This window comes from Hetaerina americana, unplaced genomic scaffold (genome assembly GCF_022747635.1).
Source record: "Hetaerina americana unplaced genomic scaffold, ioHetAmer1.1.p SCAF_3, whole genome shotgun sequence".
Taxonomy (NCBI): domain Eukaryota; kingdom Metazoa; phylum Arthropoda; class Insecta; order Odonata; family Calopterygidae; genus Hetaerina; species Hetaerina americana.
This window is the reverse complement of record NW_027286874.1, coordinates 50,829,405-50,849,487: the sequence shown is the minus strand read 5'-3', so window position 1 is coordinate 50,849,487 and position 20,083 is coordinate 50,829,405. Positions and strand designations below refer to the sequence as shown.

The 20,083-nt window shown below is 43.0% G+C and overlaps 1 protein-coding gene across 1 annotated transcript in view; it reads right to left on the bottom strand.

Moving 5' to 3' along the window:
• Window positions 1-20,083, bottom strand: part of twz (BTB/POZ domain-containing protein twz) — a 99,409-nt gene that overhangs the window by 78,726 nt on the left and 600 nt on the right. Inside the window, exons 2-3 of the mRNA XM_071588375.1 lie at window positions 18,598-18,707; window positions 18,249-18,360 (exon numbers count right to left, since the gene is read on the bottom strand). Coding sequence (XP_071444476.1) covers window positions 18,249-18,360; window positions 18,598-18,707 — 222 coding nt within the window. The remainder of the gene's footprint in view (window positions 1-18,248; window positions 18,361-18,597; window positions 18,708-20,083) is intronic.

Below are 20,083 nucleotides of genomic sequence, written 5' to 3'. Positions count from 1 at the left end.
GTTGTACTTTGGATGCAAAACGTGGGCTCATATAACCTAAACGTTTATACTCGATACCATGACAGCCCGCTGCGATAAAGCATTTGAAATATTCCTCAGCGTAGTAATATGATGGTTAAAAGAATTAAAGTAGCCCCAGCACTGGCTGCAGAGTGGCGAAGTAGTATATTTTAAAAGGGAATTTCCCGATGCGGACAATACAAGTAGGAGTCCGAAAATTGCATCTCCCTAATTGAAGTCATTAAGAACCGGATTATTTTTCTAAAAATGAATACAAATTCATTCATAAAAATTCTTGCCAGAAGAAGAATCCACATCATAATGGCTCACTATCTCAAGCTAAATGTTTCACCGTAATTATTTCTCAATGGCTCTCATAACTATAACTATTTGAAAATATACGAATTTGAACCCAGAGACAGCAACAAACATTCCCAGCTAATGCAAAAAATAGAATTCCTTGATTTATTTGTATCAATAAGCTCAGAATAAACTTAACATCTAGCCATCCGCAGAGGACATGGCTCGTCTCTAAAGATTGTTATCCGTTAGCATCAATTTTCGTATGCTGCTGGTTGGTTTAATTTTTTATGAGTGATTATTTTGTTGGATAAAAATGGCATGCTCTAGTTCTTTTACATCAATGAACTTCCTCAGAGATGTTAGATGGCACAACAAGATTGGATTGCAAAAGCCTCTAATTGTTTTCTAAAGAAATATATAATGGGTAAAGTAATTGGGATAATTTTTAATCGTATTTTATTTATCGACTTAATTTAAATTTTGGAATTATTTTACTTTATACACAGAATATTCATGTGATAATATTTTGATTAAAAATATTTAAATTTAAATTCATTTTGAATCCGTGGCTTAAACTTGTACCAACACAGTTAAAATCAAAATTCTAATCCCCTGTAAAAAAAGACGAATAGGTAAAGGTATACCGGTTTACCTTAAAAAAAAACCAAATGGTATATATTTACGAGTACTAATTTACATTTTTTGGTGTATTTTAAGTTTACTTTCAACTGTTTATAAGCAATTTTCAAGTGGAAAAGAAAAAGTGTGTAGGCGTAAAAACCTTAGCGGGAAAAAATCAGTTGAACTTCACTTCGAAGTCCGAGGTTGAATAGAGAATGCCTTGAAATCATTCCACCAGATGGGCTTGAGGCATTAGGAGTGAAAAGTGCTGAAAGCTCCTAGGATAAAAAGAGTAAAAGCTTACTGATCAAGAGCTCAGGGGTGTATGCTCAGGTTGAGAAAAGCGAGTTCCTTCAGGACTTCTTATCTCTCACCTCCTGGGTAAATGCGCTCCACCCTCGCATCCCCTTTCCCACAAACCCTCTAATCTCGTTTGTTCTTCAGCTCCTCCCACATCCCGAGCCCTCAGACAACACTCGACGGATCCGTGGGAGCGCATTTGTGTTATGCGTACGGTACGCCTAAGCACAGGATGGTTCTTCCAATCTGGTACATACATGCGGCCAGCCCCAGTACCGCTGGGTAGGGCGTGGGCGGAGGATGATGGGGAAGGGGTGATTTTGAAGGGAAATCCGATGGAGGGTGTGCGAGAGGTGGGGAGCAGAGGGGGAGAGAATACCAGGGGGGCCCTCTCACCCTATGGCGCACGACGCCTTGCCTCTCTCACCCCGCCTTCGCCATCCTCGTTTATCCCGAGATCTTAAGACCACCACGCCCCGCGCTCGCTCCTCCCGAGTCTCTCCGCACCTCTTCCTGACTACGTCTTACTCCCTCCTTGTCTTTCTTACTTCTAAACCTCACCCTCGAGAAGTGTAAGAGCCCTTTCTCGTGTACTACACGCATCCTCCCAGCTTATGGTCCCACTTCAATGAAAAGCATGAGAATGAGGGGACAGGCCCGAAAATTATATTGTTGAAATGCATTAACCAAGTTCAACGTGACATGCCGCTCTTAAACGCTTTAAGTTTAGAAGGAAGACGAGTTATATGCACAATATTATAGGGAAAAGAAAGGTAGCGTATGCACAGATTATTTGGATGCAATTGGTGTTGCCGATTGATAGTCGACGACGTATTTTTGGCTAATTTTTCTCCAGTTTTAGGAAATGCCGATCTTGAAGAAGGATGGGGGAACCTACAAAAGACCATTATAAAATTGACCCACCGTTGGTGAGAAACATGCTCCTGAGAATACGTACATAATTCAAAAGCTAATCCCTGATCATTACTGAAGAATTCTGCCAGCAATGGGACTCGAACTTACCCATTTATTACTCGATTCTATGCCAAATTAACAAATTTTTGAAGCCAAAAGTCACCGAGTTCAAAATAATGAGCTTTACGAATGCTCTGCTAAAAAGTGCAAGGACAAGAAACTAAACTCAAAATTCCTAGACAAAGAATGCAAGGGCTAATTAATTTATAGGGTACACAACGGTAAACAGTGAATTATACCAGACCACCAATGTTTTATGTCATTTGAAAATATTACTGGGTTTGTAATAAATTTACATGGAATCAGTCAACTTGAATTCAGATATACATTTCTATAAGATAATTTTTAATACTGGAAAATATATATATTTAAAATACTGATGAAATTAATCAGTGGAAGAAACCAAGTTTTATTTTCCGTTAGGTAAATATAGGATATTCGAAAACGGAATGAATAAAGAAACCGAGGGCAAAGAGTTTAGTGGATCTTAAGTATGAGTCGTTGAATTCTATCTTAAGAGCTAAGAAAGTGTGAATCAATTGAGAAAAATGTAAACTCATTTCAATTTTTCGTGAACTTAGATTCTGTGAAAATACGCTAAATAGCTGCAGTGAAATAAAATAAGGAAAATAGTACACGGGCGATGTAATAATATTGAAATGATTTTTACATTTTTTTAAAGTGATGGTGCGTTCCAAACTATTTTTAAAATCTTTGGATCATATTCATGAAAATGTGCATAGTTGAACTAAATATTTGAGTCAATGCTGCTATATGTATATCTAGATGGAAACATAGGGTTAAAGGAACATTTAAACAGTATTTACGTACACCAATTTGAAAATCAATGAAAAGGCAATAACGTCGGAATGTAATTTATCATGTGAATGAGCTATACCTAGACTAAAAATATTATGAAGTATTCTGGCTCATTATAAGAGAAATACGAGTACTTATACATGATGATGAATAAAATTCAACAACTCATAGTTTTCATTCCTGCGTAAGACCGCTAAGTGAATGGGAACGCGAATCCTACAATTCTCACCACATCCGCGAGCCCATCTCTCCTCCCATCTATCGCTCCCCTTCCCTCTCGCTTCCCACTCTCATCCTCCTGCCTCCCGTATCCCCAATCACTCCACGAATCCCACCCGCGACGCCACCCCGCATCCACCGCCTCTCTTCTCCCTTCCCATGCGGTGTTCCCATGGGGTCCCCGGCGCCAACACCTACCTCCCTCGCCTCGGTGTCACTCACCCCTCCTCCACCCCCACATCCCTACTCGTCATTCCAACCTGCCTGCCTCCTCTCTCCGACTCCATCCATCCGTCTTCCGAACCAAGCACTCGTGTTCCGACCCATCCCCCATTTATCACACAATGAGCCCCCTTCTCCTCCACTCCTTCCCGACTTCAAACCCGCGCAACCCTTTCCCCTCCGTCATTCCCTCGAATCTTCATCTCCTCCCCAATAAAAAGAGCCCTTGATCCATCTAATCAGTACCTTTAATCCAAAGTCGAAAAACTTTTTCGGACGTGTGGTCTGCTTTTATTCTCCTGTGGCATTCGCGGTGCTCGGGATTCAGTGGGGGCGGTTCGGCACTATGGCGTAAAAGGTCGTCACGAGATGGGCCGCTGTGTCCGATGTGCGTGACTCGTATTAAGTTAACGCATAAAGGCTTCATTTTTGCTGGTAGTGTCCAAAAGGCATCACCTGGATAAAAAACCTGAGGTAAGCGGAAATTTAACTCACTCTTCTTCCAAGTCGCCTTATTTCTAAATCAATTATTTGAGTAAACAGCAAGAATTACACGACTGTGAAATTGTAGCTAACTTGCAGGACGTGTTGTGCTATTACATGCTGCAGTTAATCGAGTATGTAGCTTTGAATTTTCCATTCTAAAATATTTCGAATATTCATAACTGACCTAAGTAATCTTATATTTACTGCAATTTAATTTATTCCAAATGTAGGTGATTCCATATGTATTTATGCTGAAGTCATTCCAGAATAGCTGCTCCGAACGGTAAAGTTCGTTTTGAACGTTTTCCCGATCACACCCACGGGTACGGATTTCGGTGGATGCGTTCCGTATGCATTACGCCGGCACTCCTTTCAATCTTGACCATCCCACGTATCTCCAGTCACGACGCGTCGACGAATAAAGATTACCGACTTTCGCAAAAAAAATCACCTCCAGTGGAAACTAATACACTTACGTTACATTTACTTGAAATCGACGTGACCGAAGTGAATCAGGAAAAGCGAAATACCCGTAGTATTACCGTTTCATCTAGTCATTAAACCTTAAAAGCTAAAGGAAGACTTGGCAAGTGAAATGAAATGATGAAGCAAAAAAAAATAAGGAGTGGAATGACATCCTCGTCCACGTATCATGACTCCCACGATTTCACCGCCAGTTAGGATTCACGAGTTTCCTTTATGATGATACTAAAAAGCGCGTTTCTCAAAGCGTGTACACAACGGATCGCGTGTCGCATACGAATCCAAATAGCCATGTAACACCGACCGCGGTTTCATCATCATTCCTTTTTCCTGGCCGTCCATTCATTTTCCAATTGGTGCTCGTTATCCACCCGTTTGGAGCGAGCGGGGACAAGAGGCAAAACGAGCATTTATATAAGAGGGGGTAAAAAAAAAGACGGACAGGGTGGGTGGAGGGAGGGAGGTGCGGGGAAGAGGGGGGGAGGCCATGAGAAGCCGACGAAATGACTAATGATGATGACCCGAAAAGCCAAAAGGAGGATGTTTCAAGGAGAGCTCACGGGTGCCCCGTGTGAAAAACCCGATTCTCCCCTCAAAGATTCCCTCCCCCTAACCCTCGAGTTCCCCCCCCTCTCTCTCTTTCTCTCTCTCTCCACCACTGCTCACCTCAGAGGAGGGTTCGGCCACTTCTACGGCGAACGCGACACGAAGAATTCTCCGTCGCGAATCCCTCCACCAGCCAACCTTTCCCCACGCATGGGTCTCCCCGCATTCAAACCTGAAGACCAACAATCACCTAACCTCGGGCTTACATTTGTCGTTTCTCATCCTCATTCTCCCTCTTAACTAAGGCTCGAAAAGCTCATCTTTATATATTTTCATCCCTCCATATCCCTTCCATTTCTATCCCACCCATCCTCAAGACTTCCCCGGTGTCGTTTACACAAGGCAGTGAAGTCCCCACCCGCGTTTCCTCTTTGGCTCGAACCCTTCAACCGCCCCTCCTGCCGCCCCCCGTTCGTCACGCGCTTTTAAGTTTCCTTCCTTCTACCCTTTCATTACGCCCCTTCAATCCCCACTAATTCCCATAATCCGCAAGGTGCCTAAGTGGACGCCCAATCTTTCCTCTCGTCTCTCTCTCTCTGTTTGCTCTCACCGCTTCGTGGAAATCACTCCTACGCACCTGGTAGTTTAGCTCGTGCCTTAGTGTTAGTAACGGTGGTCCGTGCCGAAACCGCGAAGAGCTGCTGTGAAATGCTCAAGTGAGAGGATTTTTGTAAATGATGATTGAGGAGTGCCAAAAATGTTTCTAATCCTGCCTCGTAGGAGTAACAGCGTAAATAAATATGCTTCGGTAGTCGCATAGGGGGAGTTATTATCAAAAGATTTAAGACCCAACCACAAAGTCTTCCGGTTTTACCAGACAAAAGATACTAAAACATTGATCGAGGGAGCCAGTAGAGTAGCCCTCAAGCCAAGGGCATATGATTAATTGAGACACTGAAGATGGAGGCAGCCAAGTTTTATAAATTGACTTCAATTTTATTTTGAAATCCCATTATTGAAGGATGAGGCACGTGAGTGCACTGGTTTTCTCATTATGGTGAATAATTTCATGCGAGCCCCACTACAGCGTATAAAAGGTAGTGAATTTCTGAAGATGAAATCTCCTGTAATATGAAGTGCTGTTTAATTCTTACATTTATCATGTGCGACGCGTGCAAACTATGAGATTAACACCGCAGGCGGGAAAATTTCTGGCGTGCAGGTGCGCCAGTCACGCTGACCTAAGATCCACGTGACACCTCCTTAACAATAACTTGCTCTCAGTTTTAAAATTGATAAAGTAGTTTCGCTATCTTAATGCGTTAACTTTCGAAAAATTTCAAATTAATTTAACAATATATTGACGGTACATCATGTTATATGTCCACTGTCTCAGTAAAAATGAAAATTTATAATTTTTTTCGTGAAATAACTTGCACCGTTCTCATCAAGCTTGGTTTCCTTGGCCATATTGATGTATCCTTCTCGTGTCATTTTAAGTAGATTCTTGATTGGACGGCTGTTACGAAAGCTATCACAGCTGGATTTTAAATTTTCTCAGTTGTGAAAAAAATATTTCTTCTTCTATATTTCTGTTTATACCTTTTGACGACATTTAAAGTGTGTTGCTGGGGATAAACGCGCAGATAAAGTTATTTATTTCTGATAAACCTTAACACAGGCATTTTTGATAACATTAATGGTGTTGCATATTTATTACCATGCTTGATATCTGTGCTGCTTCGGAGTGGATACAGAAAGTGGGTAACATTCTGGGCAGCAGAAACTATACATAACATAAACAAAAAATATAAAATTCACGCAGGAAATCAAACAAATAAAATGACTGGAAAATTCATAAAATCAAGGTCTCGTATACAAAATAGTCAAACTCCTGGGCAGGATCTTTCAGTTGATTTGTTACCGAGGACCAAACTATGAAATCGGATCACAAGCCGTTTTACATGCTCCGTTATCTTGTGTTTCTTCGGTGTTATGTTCGTTATTCTGGCAAGAAGTGTGCAGTCGTATTCAATAATTCGAAATGTTCCATATTCACTATTTATTCACGGAAACATTTAACAAAAATGAATAGTTAAAAATGACGAAATTTAAATATGTACCGAGAGGTATATTAGTATGTCGATTAAAATCATATAAATTGGAATTATGCAACACAATTGATTAATTCATATCGATTTAAATGCTCGCTAAAATATCTCCCACCAAAATTTTACTCCAACCCAATAAGCCTTAGGAAAATATTTTTTTCCGTGGGAGCGTACATCAACAGTCTGCCACCGCGGGCGCCAAAATAGATGATTACGCCACTGCAGTAAACCAATTCCCCTCATGTGGCATTCTCTTCCCTTCTCTCTCTCTCTCTCTCTCTCTTTCTCTCTATCCCTCTCTTCAATTTCCCCCGCTACCGGACAAAGGTAAACTCACGCTGAGAAACCAAAATTTCAATTTTGAGCGCCCGTTGGTCCCTTCTCCCAAATGAAATGGCCAGAGTAAAGATGTATGCCTCCCATTTTCACCATCATCCTCGACCGGCCGCCGTCTCTTCATTCTGTTTCACTAAATCGAGTCATACATTTCTCTCCCGGGGCTCGTCTTCCGTTCAATCATTCGTCCCCACTGCCCAATAGCCTGGGGCCAGCAATCACCCCCGCCAACAAGATAGCCATTTTTCACAATGGCCCCTTTAAAATTTGATCATTCGCCTATTTTCTTAGTGAATTATTTTAAGAATTCAATTAACTCCCCCTTCTCCACTCTCGGTGATGACCACGTCGGAAATGCTTCCCACCCCGTTAATTGGACTGATGTAATACTTCCGCATTATAACGACTCCATGGCTGTGGAATTTTGGTAGCATATAAACCCTTCATGTTCGAATAGGACGGCATTGCATGAGAGTTCAGAGATTTTTCCGGACTCATTTTAAGTCTTGAATGCGATTATCCGTTACAAAGTGTAAAAGAAGTTTAATGAGACCAAGAAAAAGATTTTCCACCACAGCCAAATGAGAGCTATGCCACCTAATAAAAACGAAGTGCTGACTCATTTAATTTATCAATTATTTGATTACACATATACCGTTTGTGAACCCTTATCGTGTCACTTATATTAAAGCGTTTAACAGCATATTAATTATCATGTTTTTTTCATTTTATGGACTATTGACAACGCTCAATTCTTTCATTTTTTTCTTAGAGGAAACGACTACTCTTCTCTATTTTGTGTCCACGTTCAACTTTATCTCATGACACACAGTTAATCAATCATCTCTGCACAATACCAGCCGAAATCTTCTTCACACCACCACGGAAAGCATCGAATTTCAGACCGAATGTAGAGCTTCCGGATAAGTTTCTTGACCACGAAAATTAATTAGGTTCTTTTGCGGGAGAATACTTGTAAAATTTGGTATTTTCAGGAAGAGAAAACGGGCTCAGTCGCAGCTTTACACATCTCAAATTCACATCTCAAATTTTAAAATAAAAGCATATGATGAATTCCACGTCCTCCAGTAACCTCCGATTTCCCCTTCGCTCCGGGACCCTTCCAGCCCCCCAGAGACCTCTTGAAGTATAAGATTTGTCTTCTCCAAACCTCTTAGCCGCCACGTACGATCCTTACAAAAGGGGCGACAGCATGGAACAGCTTTTAAAATCGAGGAGGTTGCTACCATCCGTATTAATGCCCCACTACCACTCAGTCGCTTGCTCTTATCTTCTTAGCGTCAAGCGGAATGAAAGAAAAAAAATAGAGGAAACATAAAGCTTCCGTGCCCCGCCCTCCCCGCTCCCGCGTTTCCGACTGAAAACCTCGCTGACTGATTGGTTGGGACCACAAAAGGCGCGACGAATAGAGATATTCCTTTTTTTTCCCTCCATCTCCGTCTCCCGTCCTTCTCCGCCGCTTGCCGAGTGGTAGGTAGTCCCAACTCCCTTCACAATGTTTACTCCCGGAATGAGTTCCCGTCGATGCTGAATGACACCAGTAGCGGCGGGAAAATTGTGCGAATTTGTCACGTCGTCGGCGCGTAGCGGGTAAGCAAAATCTCGACCCATCTATAATGACGGGGGAGCAGCCGGTCTCCCGACATTATTTAGCGCCGTTCGTCTGACACACTGTAATCTGTTTACTTGCGATTCAATACTATTTTTTTCCGGGGAAAAATGTCACCCCCGTGAATCATGTCCTTACAGAGAGAGAGAGAGAGAGAGAGGGAGGGAGGTTAACTCTCCAGATAAAACGCCCAATCGGCTCTTCGTAGCTCACGATTAATCGGGGATTTATCTCCGGTAAACTCGGATTTAATGCCGTCGCACCAATAAATTTGTACTCTGCAATTGATTAAGCTTGATAGCTGAAGTTTTCGCGCACTCGACCCTTTTCTAAACTTGGAAATGAGGATCTCGACTTGCAGGACTGACATATCGCATGGTAAATGCATTAATGTCATTTTCATTGAGGAAATGATGCATGAGGTTACGGATATAACCGATGTGTAGAACGCAGGGCATGAAATCTATAATATAACGCCCAGGGAATCAAATTTTGGTGGAAAAACTGCGTTGGTGAAAACGTGTGACTGTTAGATTGAAAATCGGGCTACTTCTCCTTTCTTGGTGCTGAAAAATAAACCTGAAATCTAAGCATATCAATCCAAGCAGTCAATAACGGAAGTAAATCAAAATGACACGATGGGCGATAAAAAACTGACTCTTATTTTAGTATCTCATATATTACGTAAGAGAGTGCGGAGTACGACACTCTCAGAACTTCGAAGACTTTAGAAGGTCTGAATTTCAATAGATAAGCGGAATGGGCTATTCTGATAGAAGTGTAGCCCGACGGTGGAAATATATGAGTATTCATTTCAATGAGGAAATAGAAAGAGAGCCTGGAAAAAGGATTCCATGGCAAATTTATGTAAAATTGAAATAAAATATAACCTCAACAGCAGCACAACTCAAATCGGTTCGGAGGCATTCATTTGTTTGGTTTATTTTCCTTATTGAGGTAACTAAAGCTTCAGGTATTACTTGGATAATCCCTTCCTCGCCGCACACAATAGAGTGTCGCCTCTTTCCACGAGATGGAAAACGTTCACCTGACGCTCGTTTAGCGGAAATCTCTATTTTGGATACCGTGGGGAGGGTTAAGTTAATCCCCGAACGGGTATAAAAATGAAAGTGCTGCTTCTTCTTTAACCTGTACTTCACGCAATAACCCCTAAAATAATTCCTTTTACTCTCTCTCACTTACTCATACTCATTCGATCCGGCCATGTTTCCGCGGGATTGTATCATCTTCGCCTAGTCTCCCACTCTCTTGACAGAAGAAGAGCACCATCACGCTCCCGACGGACTGAGCACATCTCAGCAGCTCGCGGAGGTATAGCACCTCGCCCACCCGGTCTCTCGCCCCCATTCCGCCCACTGCACACGCGGCCCGGTGGACCGAACACGGCGATGACCCGAGGCTGGGTGTGGAGTGGAGAAGGGATGGGAAGGATAGAGAGAATTACTTCCTCTAGTATTTATTTTCGAGGAAGCACGGAGGTGGAGGGAGGAAGGAAGCAAAGAACTGGGAAGGAGGAATGAAGGCAGAAGGTGGAGGAACGAGGAGAGAGAGCGAAGGGTACAAAAGGGGCAGGAGAGGGGTGTAGAGGAGTAAGGTTCGAGGGAGTGAAGACGAAAGAAGGAGAGGAGAACGAGAGTAAGGGGGGGATGTGCGGTGTGGGTGTGGTCTACGTTCATTTTTCGCCCACGCATTCTGACCACCTTCACCCGGAGGGTTCTCTCGTCCTCTGTTACTCTCTCCAACTCCTTTCCTTGTCCACCATCCCCTCCTCCTCTTTCTTCCCTCCTTCTAAATCCACTTCCCCCTACATCGCATAAAAAGTCTCTCTGCCCCTCCCTCCCGAGGATAGCATTACAAGGAGGGCAGCATCCTATCGTTCTCCCTACACCCTCCTTCAATCCCCTGCATACGCCACCCCGAGCGGCCCCTAGACTGGTCACCTTCTCCGCCCTCCCTCCCCCCCCCCAGCCACCATCGCCAACCCCCATCAGGAAGAGTGGGCCCTGCCGCACCACACATCCCTCCCCGCCACCTTCCGCGCCTTCCTTCTGCCCCCGCTCTCTCCCGCCCATCTCCTCCCACGGCTTGCTCTCTCCTTTCAATCCCGAGCTCATCCCACCGGCTAAACCGCTCTCCTTTTTAACCACCACCACCCGGGTACTCGCCTCTTCCGCCCGCTTGCATGGGCGTTAGCTTTCGCTCGGCCCCGAGTCCGGTCCACGAAAATAAAAATAAAGAAACCCCGTCCCTAAATACACACGCACGCACACACACACGCAACGGCACGCCTCGAATTTACTCCTTTTTTATTGCCCTAGCTTTGTTACCTTTTCTTCTACGTGTGGTTTATTTGCCTCACGGCACCTCCTTACCAGCTTCCTTTGCATTTCCTCAGGGTGGTTTTGATGGGTGGGGAGAGGAGCCTGACCCTCTTCATGTATCAACAGGAGTACCATCGCCATTTGTTCACTTCGTTCATTTTTCTCCCAAAGATCAATGCACTTTTCCTTCCGCTACTCGCTAGTATGAGAGCACGGTGGGAAGTAATAACTCCTGAATTAGTGAGTGATTTTGCGCACTGCGGCGTTATAAATACTTTTAGGATTTTCTATAAGCAGAAAAATATTAACAAAGTTTGATTATAAAACGTTTTACCTTCGAAGTATTAGCAAAGGAAGAGTGTTATGAAGAAGTCTGGCACTTTTACTTTGCGTGAACTCTTTTTATTTTTGTGGAGGGATTCTCTTTATTGCAGACGCTCAGTGATTAGAATGGTGAATGTAAATACGTATCATTTAAAATTAGGTATATAAGTCGACAATTTATTTATTTGAAGTCATTAAATTCTAGAAGAATATTATTTCGAGAGGTAAAGTTAATCTATGGTGTATGCTGAACAGAATAGAGAAAGGAAACTACCCATCCCCCTATTCCTTACCTTTCTGGACGAACACATTCTTCCCCCAGGTGGTGCCCACTCATTGTGCGATCATGAGTGCTCATGGGCATTTGCTCGATTTTTCGATGTTTACGATCGGATCGTAAAAATAAATGTTGTCAACGGATTTATGTTCCATCGACCCTTCTAGTTTCCAATCCCCCGCATAAAAAAGAGGCCACGGACATGTCTTGCTTGGCATGCTTACCTTCCGTCTTACTTTTACGATAGGTTTGATGAAAATAAAAATTCCTAAATCATCCCCGAGGGCATACATACAAGAGGCTTTATTTTGTAGCGGCATGAAAACAAAATTGTGCATTAAAATGAATTAAGGTCTTCCTTTTCATTAGTACTTTGAAGGTGTTTGAAATTGATTTTTATGGAGACCAAAATGATTATATGTAATGGCTCGGCCTACTAGTTTCAGGGACCAGCCTAATTCAATATTCGAGAAGGGAAGTTAAAAGAATAGGTCATTTCCCGCGTATATCCCAGACCTTAGTCATTTTTAACGACTTCCAATATTGATCTCTTAACAGAAGATCCAAATTCCCTAATCCTTTCATGGTTGTAATAATCGAAAATAATTTAATTTCATGCATTGCGTCAACTAATCCGATATCGATCTCTTTAACGGAGGGAATTTCTCAACGCTTTTTAAAGCACAGACAATATTTACGACCACGCTTTTAAACAACGGTGAGCAACCTTTTTGAATAAAGAACTCGCCTCGAGAGATAAATATCCTCCCATTCAATATCCTCTCAGACTTTGAACACGAAGTTGGCTTCCAACGTCCGTCCATAAGCCAGAGGCCGCCGTCGCCATCTGCGCCAACTCCCGTGCCCCATAGGGGAGGACCGGTAACGCGGGTTTTCATATTGACAGCCCTTCGGCATCTCCTTGGCAACGAGAACGGCCCCCGCCCATGCATTTGGCCGCGCCAGGTCACTCATCTGCCACGCCCGAAAACCTCCTCCTTCCACTCCCCTCCTCCCCCTCCGTCCTCCCACCCACCGCCGCGGCTGCCCTTCCGTGCCACCCTGATTGCGGTATCACTTCGGTCCACCACTCTGAAGGCACTCCCACCTTGATGGTTTCATCCGAGTGGAAGTAGGCAGCAGGGTCTGTTGAAGAGACGAGACCGGGGGAACTGGGATGGGAGGGTGAGAGAGAGAGAAGGGTAGAGACCCGCGCGTTGAAGTCTCCGGCGACCACACGCTGTCGCTGGTAAACTCTAAGCAAATACACCAGTCCACTCGTCAGAGAAACGAGAAAGAGAATCTGCCCTAGGACCACGTGAAACTTCTGAAACTAAAGTACTTATCCGAGTCGCTGACAATCAGGAGAGATAAAATTCCGAAGCTATCGAGTCGGCGCCTCTTACATAATCGTTTATCATCTCTTTCACTCTAAGAAAGTCGGATGCGTGATTTCTCCTAAAGGAAGTAAATTAGAGCGGTTTCTACCTTACCTTAAAATCATTTATCTTAACAGGAAAGGCAATTTATTAATTTGTTGACGGAACAAATCCAGTGAACAAATTTTTAGACTAAGTATATTTTATGTTTTTATTTCAAAGAGATTATTTTAATTAATATTTCCATTTCTAAAGCTAAATTATATGGTTTGGAAACAGCATTTTTTCAAAAAAGCCCCAAAAATATAAAAAATAAGACAATACAAAAGCATTCATATAACACAGTCTTAGTTGGTGAGAAATATGCAGGAAATTTCTTTTAGACCAGGACGAACTCCTAAAAATATTCAGGACATGAAGAGGAATTAAAGGGAAAGGAGGAAGAATATAGGTAAGCACCTTTCGTTAGCATTAATATATAAGAAAGATGAAACATAGATGATGAATGGAGATAAATATGGACGGTTTGAAATGCTTGGGGAGTCGATTATTGGATTCGATGCGTCGATTGGATGGATGGCCCAAGCGCTTTCTTATCTCCTTTCCCTTCAATGACACCTTGAGGAAAACGCCCATCGCAATATTCACTCCACCTACTCACGACGGCTCATCCGATAGAAAGTGAATGGATTAAAGGGCGTTCTTTTATTATTCTTGTTCATATCAAGAGGGGGAAGATGGGCACTAGAGGAATAAAAAGAGAACGATATCTTTCTTCATCAGCGGGTGGCTAAGCCAAGGTTTTTCTGAGCTTAAATAAACGAGCATGAGAACATGAACATTGTACACACCCATTACGGCTTTTCCTCGTGTCACGGATCAAATTTTTGTCCTCATACTTCCTTAAACTATTTTAAAAATTGGCAATTAGTTGGTGGTCCACGTTGGATTTGATTCCGATCACGTCCGATCATTTTTTGTCGACAGATATTTTCGAATTTTCTTGGACCTGATTGCATAACAGAGCATCCATTCTGATTAAATCGCTCATTTAAACGTATACAACAAACTGACACAAAAAACTATTGAATTTCATGTAGTACCACAAAGTATTGGTAGCAGTTGAGCGATTAAATTGCTCCTCAAATTTTTAATGATCCAGATAAGAGTTGTTGAACATTTTTAGTAACCGCATGTTAAGACATTGATTCCGTTGATTTTAAAAATGCTCAAAAATTACTAGTGTAGCAAATGCACCATTAGTACTGAGGAATAATAGGACGCGGAGTGACAAATCAATTGAATTTGCAAGATTTATCTGTTGCCTCATATGCAGTTTGCATTTATCGTTGCCTGAGGTGGGGAGAAAAAGTAATGACGTGCAAAACCATTAATCAGCGTGGCGATAGCTAGCGTAATGCGCAACTTGTTACAAAATATCGTTGCTTCATACATCTCCTAAAGTGCAAAACGCGCAAACAGTCCACATCATTCACATTTTATCGCCATTACACAGTGTGGCAGCGACCGGCTTAACTAAAACCCATCAAATGCGAAATGCGACACTTTGATCGGAACGGGGTTCGGTTATAATGGTGCCGATGAAATATCGCGCTCGGATATGCATCGCTGTGCACGTTTATCAAAACAATGACCGAAGTAAAAAAAATGAAATCCTCGACCGAATATGCAATTTTCCTCAGATAAAACCCATTTTCATCCGCAAGGGCGAGGTTATTTCTTCTTTTAACGCGGCTATTTTATGGGGCCCGCACAGTAATGCATAGAAGATAAGACTAAGAACTTACGAGCTATCTTCAACGAAGATTCTACTTTATATCGTAATCTGAAGCAATTATCTCCCGAGTTTTATGGTGGCATAACAAAACAGTTCCTCCTTAAAAACTTTCCACCCTCAGCCAGATAGTCGGTGCGGTGGAAGGCACGTAATCCGAGCGCCGGGTCTGCATTCCCTTAAGCCCTCAAGTCCTAACTGGAATTTGATGCGGAAAAATTGAGCCAGGAAGAGCGGAGGTTCCGAAGCCATAGCAAGCGCTGAAATCGTGAAACTTTTTCTTACTCTCCTCACTCCTCCGTCTCGACGCCATTCATTTTTTTATCCCTCTCTTGTTTCCTTCTCTTCTTCTTCTCTCTCAGTCCGCCCCTTCTCGACGACTACCATTCTTCAACTTTGCTTTCTTCATCGTGTGAACCATCTATTTTTCGTTCGCGCTATTTCTTTCTGCTACTAATCATCAGTAGAGGTAGAAAGGGACCTTCAGGGTTCGGCATGCTTCAACAAGTTATTACAACGAGCTATCCCTCGGGGGCATGAACTCCTCATCATCTACCCACCCTCTCTGTTCATTCCAGCGCCGAGGGTGACGTGCGAGTTATTGGACCGCGTCCTAATTGGCTCGTGTGCTTCCGTTAAGTTCCCAACTGCACCTCCGCGTGAGGAGACGAAACCATACGAATACGCATGGATCCGGGACCGCATGGTTTTTTCTAGTCTCTCGAATTCTGCATTCAGCAGTAGGTACTAATAGGAGGAATACAGGAAGATATTGCATTAGAGTGCTCACTTGGTTCTAGACGTAGATTATTTTTGTAAAAGAACCCGTCTTTCGCCACAGTGGGATTCATTATGTTCGCGCGACACCACTAACCTTGGAAGATATTACACGACTCACGATCTTCATTATCTTAGTAATCAGAAGAGTACTGATGACGTGACAAGAACTTTTCTGCTCGTTACAAGTAATCATTCACAGAATGGTCTTAACACATGCACTTTGATTTAACACATTACTTCCTTAGCTACCTGTTTGTTCCGAATGACTGGTCTTAATAATCAGAGTTTTTCACTGCAATTTACACTATCTCCATGAGTTTTATTCCGTGCTTGATTACTGAGTACTGCCAGATACGGTGAACCCTTCGCAGACGTTAATAAATCGGAAAATGGCCCCTAGGGGATCTTCAATCGTCATTGTTATTAAATGTTGTGGTTTATCCAAAGGAGAACCATTATTTCACCCTATGAATGATTGTATCCGCGGACGGAGAAATAAATGTCTCGGAGAACCTCCGTGTCATAGCCTACGTGTGAGTGGTGGTCTCCTATCGTGAATATCATTGCGAAATACAGCCTCCCCACGGTCCCATTTTAAAATCGTTTCGGCGCAGATGACCCCCCCCTCCTTCTTAACGCCCACCCACACGCACTCATAACCCTTCAAGGCACAAAAACTCCGCCCAACTCGCCACCGCGACCGCGGTCCACCTCATCACATTTCCTTCCATGGCCCCTTTCCTCCCTTCGCCGGTCTCCTTCCCTCTGTCTCACATTCGCACACACGGGGCAATGCGTGGTGATTTATCGCCGCGACACGGGGGCGTTGAGTGGACAAGTTATAACGACGCAGTTTGCAGGGCGGCCATTTAACCGACGCTTTCCCGAGCGATTTATGGCCGCGGCGCTGATCGAGTGGGAGTGAGGAGGCGGAGGGAGCCAGGAGGAAGCCGCGGAGGGTGGTGGATGGGAGGGAGGTTTTGAAGGGAATGAACGAGAAAAGAGGGGACAGCAAACCCCGGAGAAAGAGTCAACGGATGAGGAAGGAGAGGAGGTGAGGAGGAAGAGGATGAAGATGGAGTAGGGTTGAGCGCGATCGGAACGCGTATCGCGAGGGATACGATGTGGGAGTGAGTGGTGGAGGAGTGGGACGGTCGAGCAAGAGGGGATGGGTGAACCCTTTAATCGGTGGGATATGAGGCTCTGGAGGCCGACCGTTGTTGTTCTTAGAGGCGGTAGTTGTCGGCGGGGAGCATTGGTCGGAGTGTGGGTGGGGGGGTTCGGCGGAGAGAGATAAAGTCTGGACCCGGAGGAGCCAGGCGAGAGATGTGAGGGGCTGAATGGGGAGGCTAATGTATCAGCTAAAGCCTCTGTCAATAGCCTGCGCTGAGTGGGTGCGCGGCGGAAGCTATCTATCGTTTATGCAGCCGTCTTCCGAAGAGGGCGCAATTAAAGACGATACTATTGGGGATAAATAATGTACATCATCATGGAGCCGAAGATAAGGCGATTGTTTTATAGCAGAGCGAGTCAGGACCAGAAATAAGGTAAAAGGAAGGGAAGAAACGTGATTTACAACAATGATTAATTTAATATCAACGGCACCAACCTTAACCCGGCTGTCAGAGAGATCTGAAAAACTATCTTCCGGATAATAGGTAAACCACAAAATCTCAATCAAGAGTATAATAGGAATTTTTACCTAACGGGTTACACCTTAATCTCGATAGCATTGACCTTTTTTGAAGGTTTATGATTATCTATGTTCTGAGGAGTAATTAAATTTATGAAGGGAGTGTAACTGACTTTTTATTGAACTAGAAGTAGGACAGCTTGGGAGCATCTTCCAGTCGTAAGAATTACGAAAAACGTCAGCATATTTCTTAAGCCTGGCATTCTGTCGAAAATATGAAGTGGTTATAAAAGGACCTATGTCGCTAATATAAATTTATGAAAGCTAACATATAATAAAAAGACCCATAGCATGTTAATATAAAATAAGTTGTATATCACCATTGAGGTTTTGTTTTCTTAAGTAATATAAGGTGTATTCGATCTGTTCGACGTTATTCAACCGAAGTGACGAATATAGTACAAAACGTACATCTATTATGTGCTATATAATGTAAATTCAGGAACCTATTTGATAAATAGAAACAAAACATAGAAATTAGAATGTCACTACGTCATAAATATTTAGAATACGCTGTAAAATTCCACGCTGGGATCGTTGCACCGAAGCATTAAGAGAAGTCTTGATCGAATAAAGAACGGAAAAATGAAAAACGCCAAGTACTTACTTTGTCAGCGTCTCCAGAGATGACGTGTATATCGTCCCGCCAACGTCTATGTGCACCGGAGCGGTGTACCTGGAAGCCGCTGCGACGCACGGTATGCCAGAAATTGTGTTGGCGGCGGCGGCGGCTGCCGCGGCGGCCGCGGCTACCGCCGCCTTGCCTCCGTGGTGACCGTGGTGCCCGTGATGTCCATGGTGCCCATGAGTCGACCCGGTACCGGGCGGGACTCCTCCCGCACCCCCTGCCCCGTGGTGCGAATTGTAGGCGGCCGCAGCAGCAGCGGCGGCAGCAGCAGCAGCCGCTTGGGCGGATGTGGAAAGCGCGGATGCGGCGGCTATGGCGGCCGCGGTGGAGGAGGAAGAAGCCGCGGATGAGGAGGCGGGGGGCGTGGGGGCGGGCGTGGGCGATGAGGAGTTCGACATGGTGGGCGAGGTGGCAGGTGAGATGCTGGGTGACAGCAACCTGCGAGAGAGGCGGATAGAAAAAGGCAGGGGCGTGTGAGGAGCCGGAGATGACAACACGAAATGTATACCTGAACGAGTATTAATATAAATCGAAAAAATCTATATGATACAAGGTGTGAACAGGAGTTCTCCCTCTAAAGTAATCCAAGGGGCGGTATCCTCAGTTTAAGTCGATAGTCTCAGGTGCAAATCCTTATTCCGGGATTTTGAATTCCGAACCTGAATTTTTTCATTTCCGTCTCATGGATAAGGATTATGTACTATTGTATCGAACTTGATTATTTAGGGCTTGTTCTTATTAGTCTAGTTGAAGATGCACTGGGATTTATTTCAGAAAAATCAATTAGATTAGAACACCAACTCACTGGGAACTGCGAGCTGCACTTGGTGTTTTGTGGACTAACTCACATCATTTTAGTGTAAGTATGGTTTTAAGTTCAGTTTTCGATAAGAAACTCATGATGCGCTCGTGATATATAGCTATTTTAGTTCTATTTAATTTCTTTTCGAATAATAAACACTTAATGAGAGATAGGACTAGATAAAACAAATTTTCTGGGGAATGATGATGAATATTGGCGATAAAAATTAATCTTTGTGAGAATGAAGGTGTTGTAAATATCAATTAGGGCTGATTTAATATCAAAGACGGAAAACAGTAGCATGGCCATGTTGATGTAAAATTCATTGCCCCTCGAGATATTGCGTAACAAGTATTTGAACTTTGCTTTTTTGCACGCTTAGCTTGATCACTAATGATTTCAAATATACTTTTCGCAGAGTTTAAAATTTCCATAACTTTTGATATTGCAAACGTTTATTTCTTGTGATTAAATTAAATTTCAAAACTTAGTTATTTATACAACATTAATTTTTACCGTTTCTTTAATACATAAACATACAAATATTCGTTATTAAAAAATGAAGGAAAATTGAATTGTTATTTTGCAATTTCATATATAGAATCAAGATAATATTACGCAGATTTTTTCCTAAATTAATTAGTTTACGTTTTTAAATCACAATGTCAATCATTCGTATTAAAAGTTAAAATTACCCCGTGTGTCTTTCTTACTCGAACAAACCAGTACGAAAATGCTAGAAAATTACTAAAATGTTACTAGTTGGATGGCCATTTTTTCTACCATTTTAAATGGCGTACATACAGTTGCGCAGTTCTTCATGGAAAGTCTCTCTTTAGAGAAGCCTTGCAAAAGTAAAAATCTTAATAAGCCATAATCTCTCTATTACAAAGCATATAAATATTTCAGAGGGGTTAATATAGCTGGAAAAACTTAAGTTTGAAAGATATTGTAATATCACTTCACGGCAACTCTTTTCACTACTTTCACTTACTAATAAAATTTAATTTTT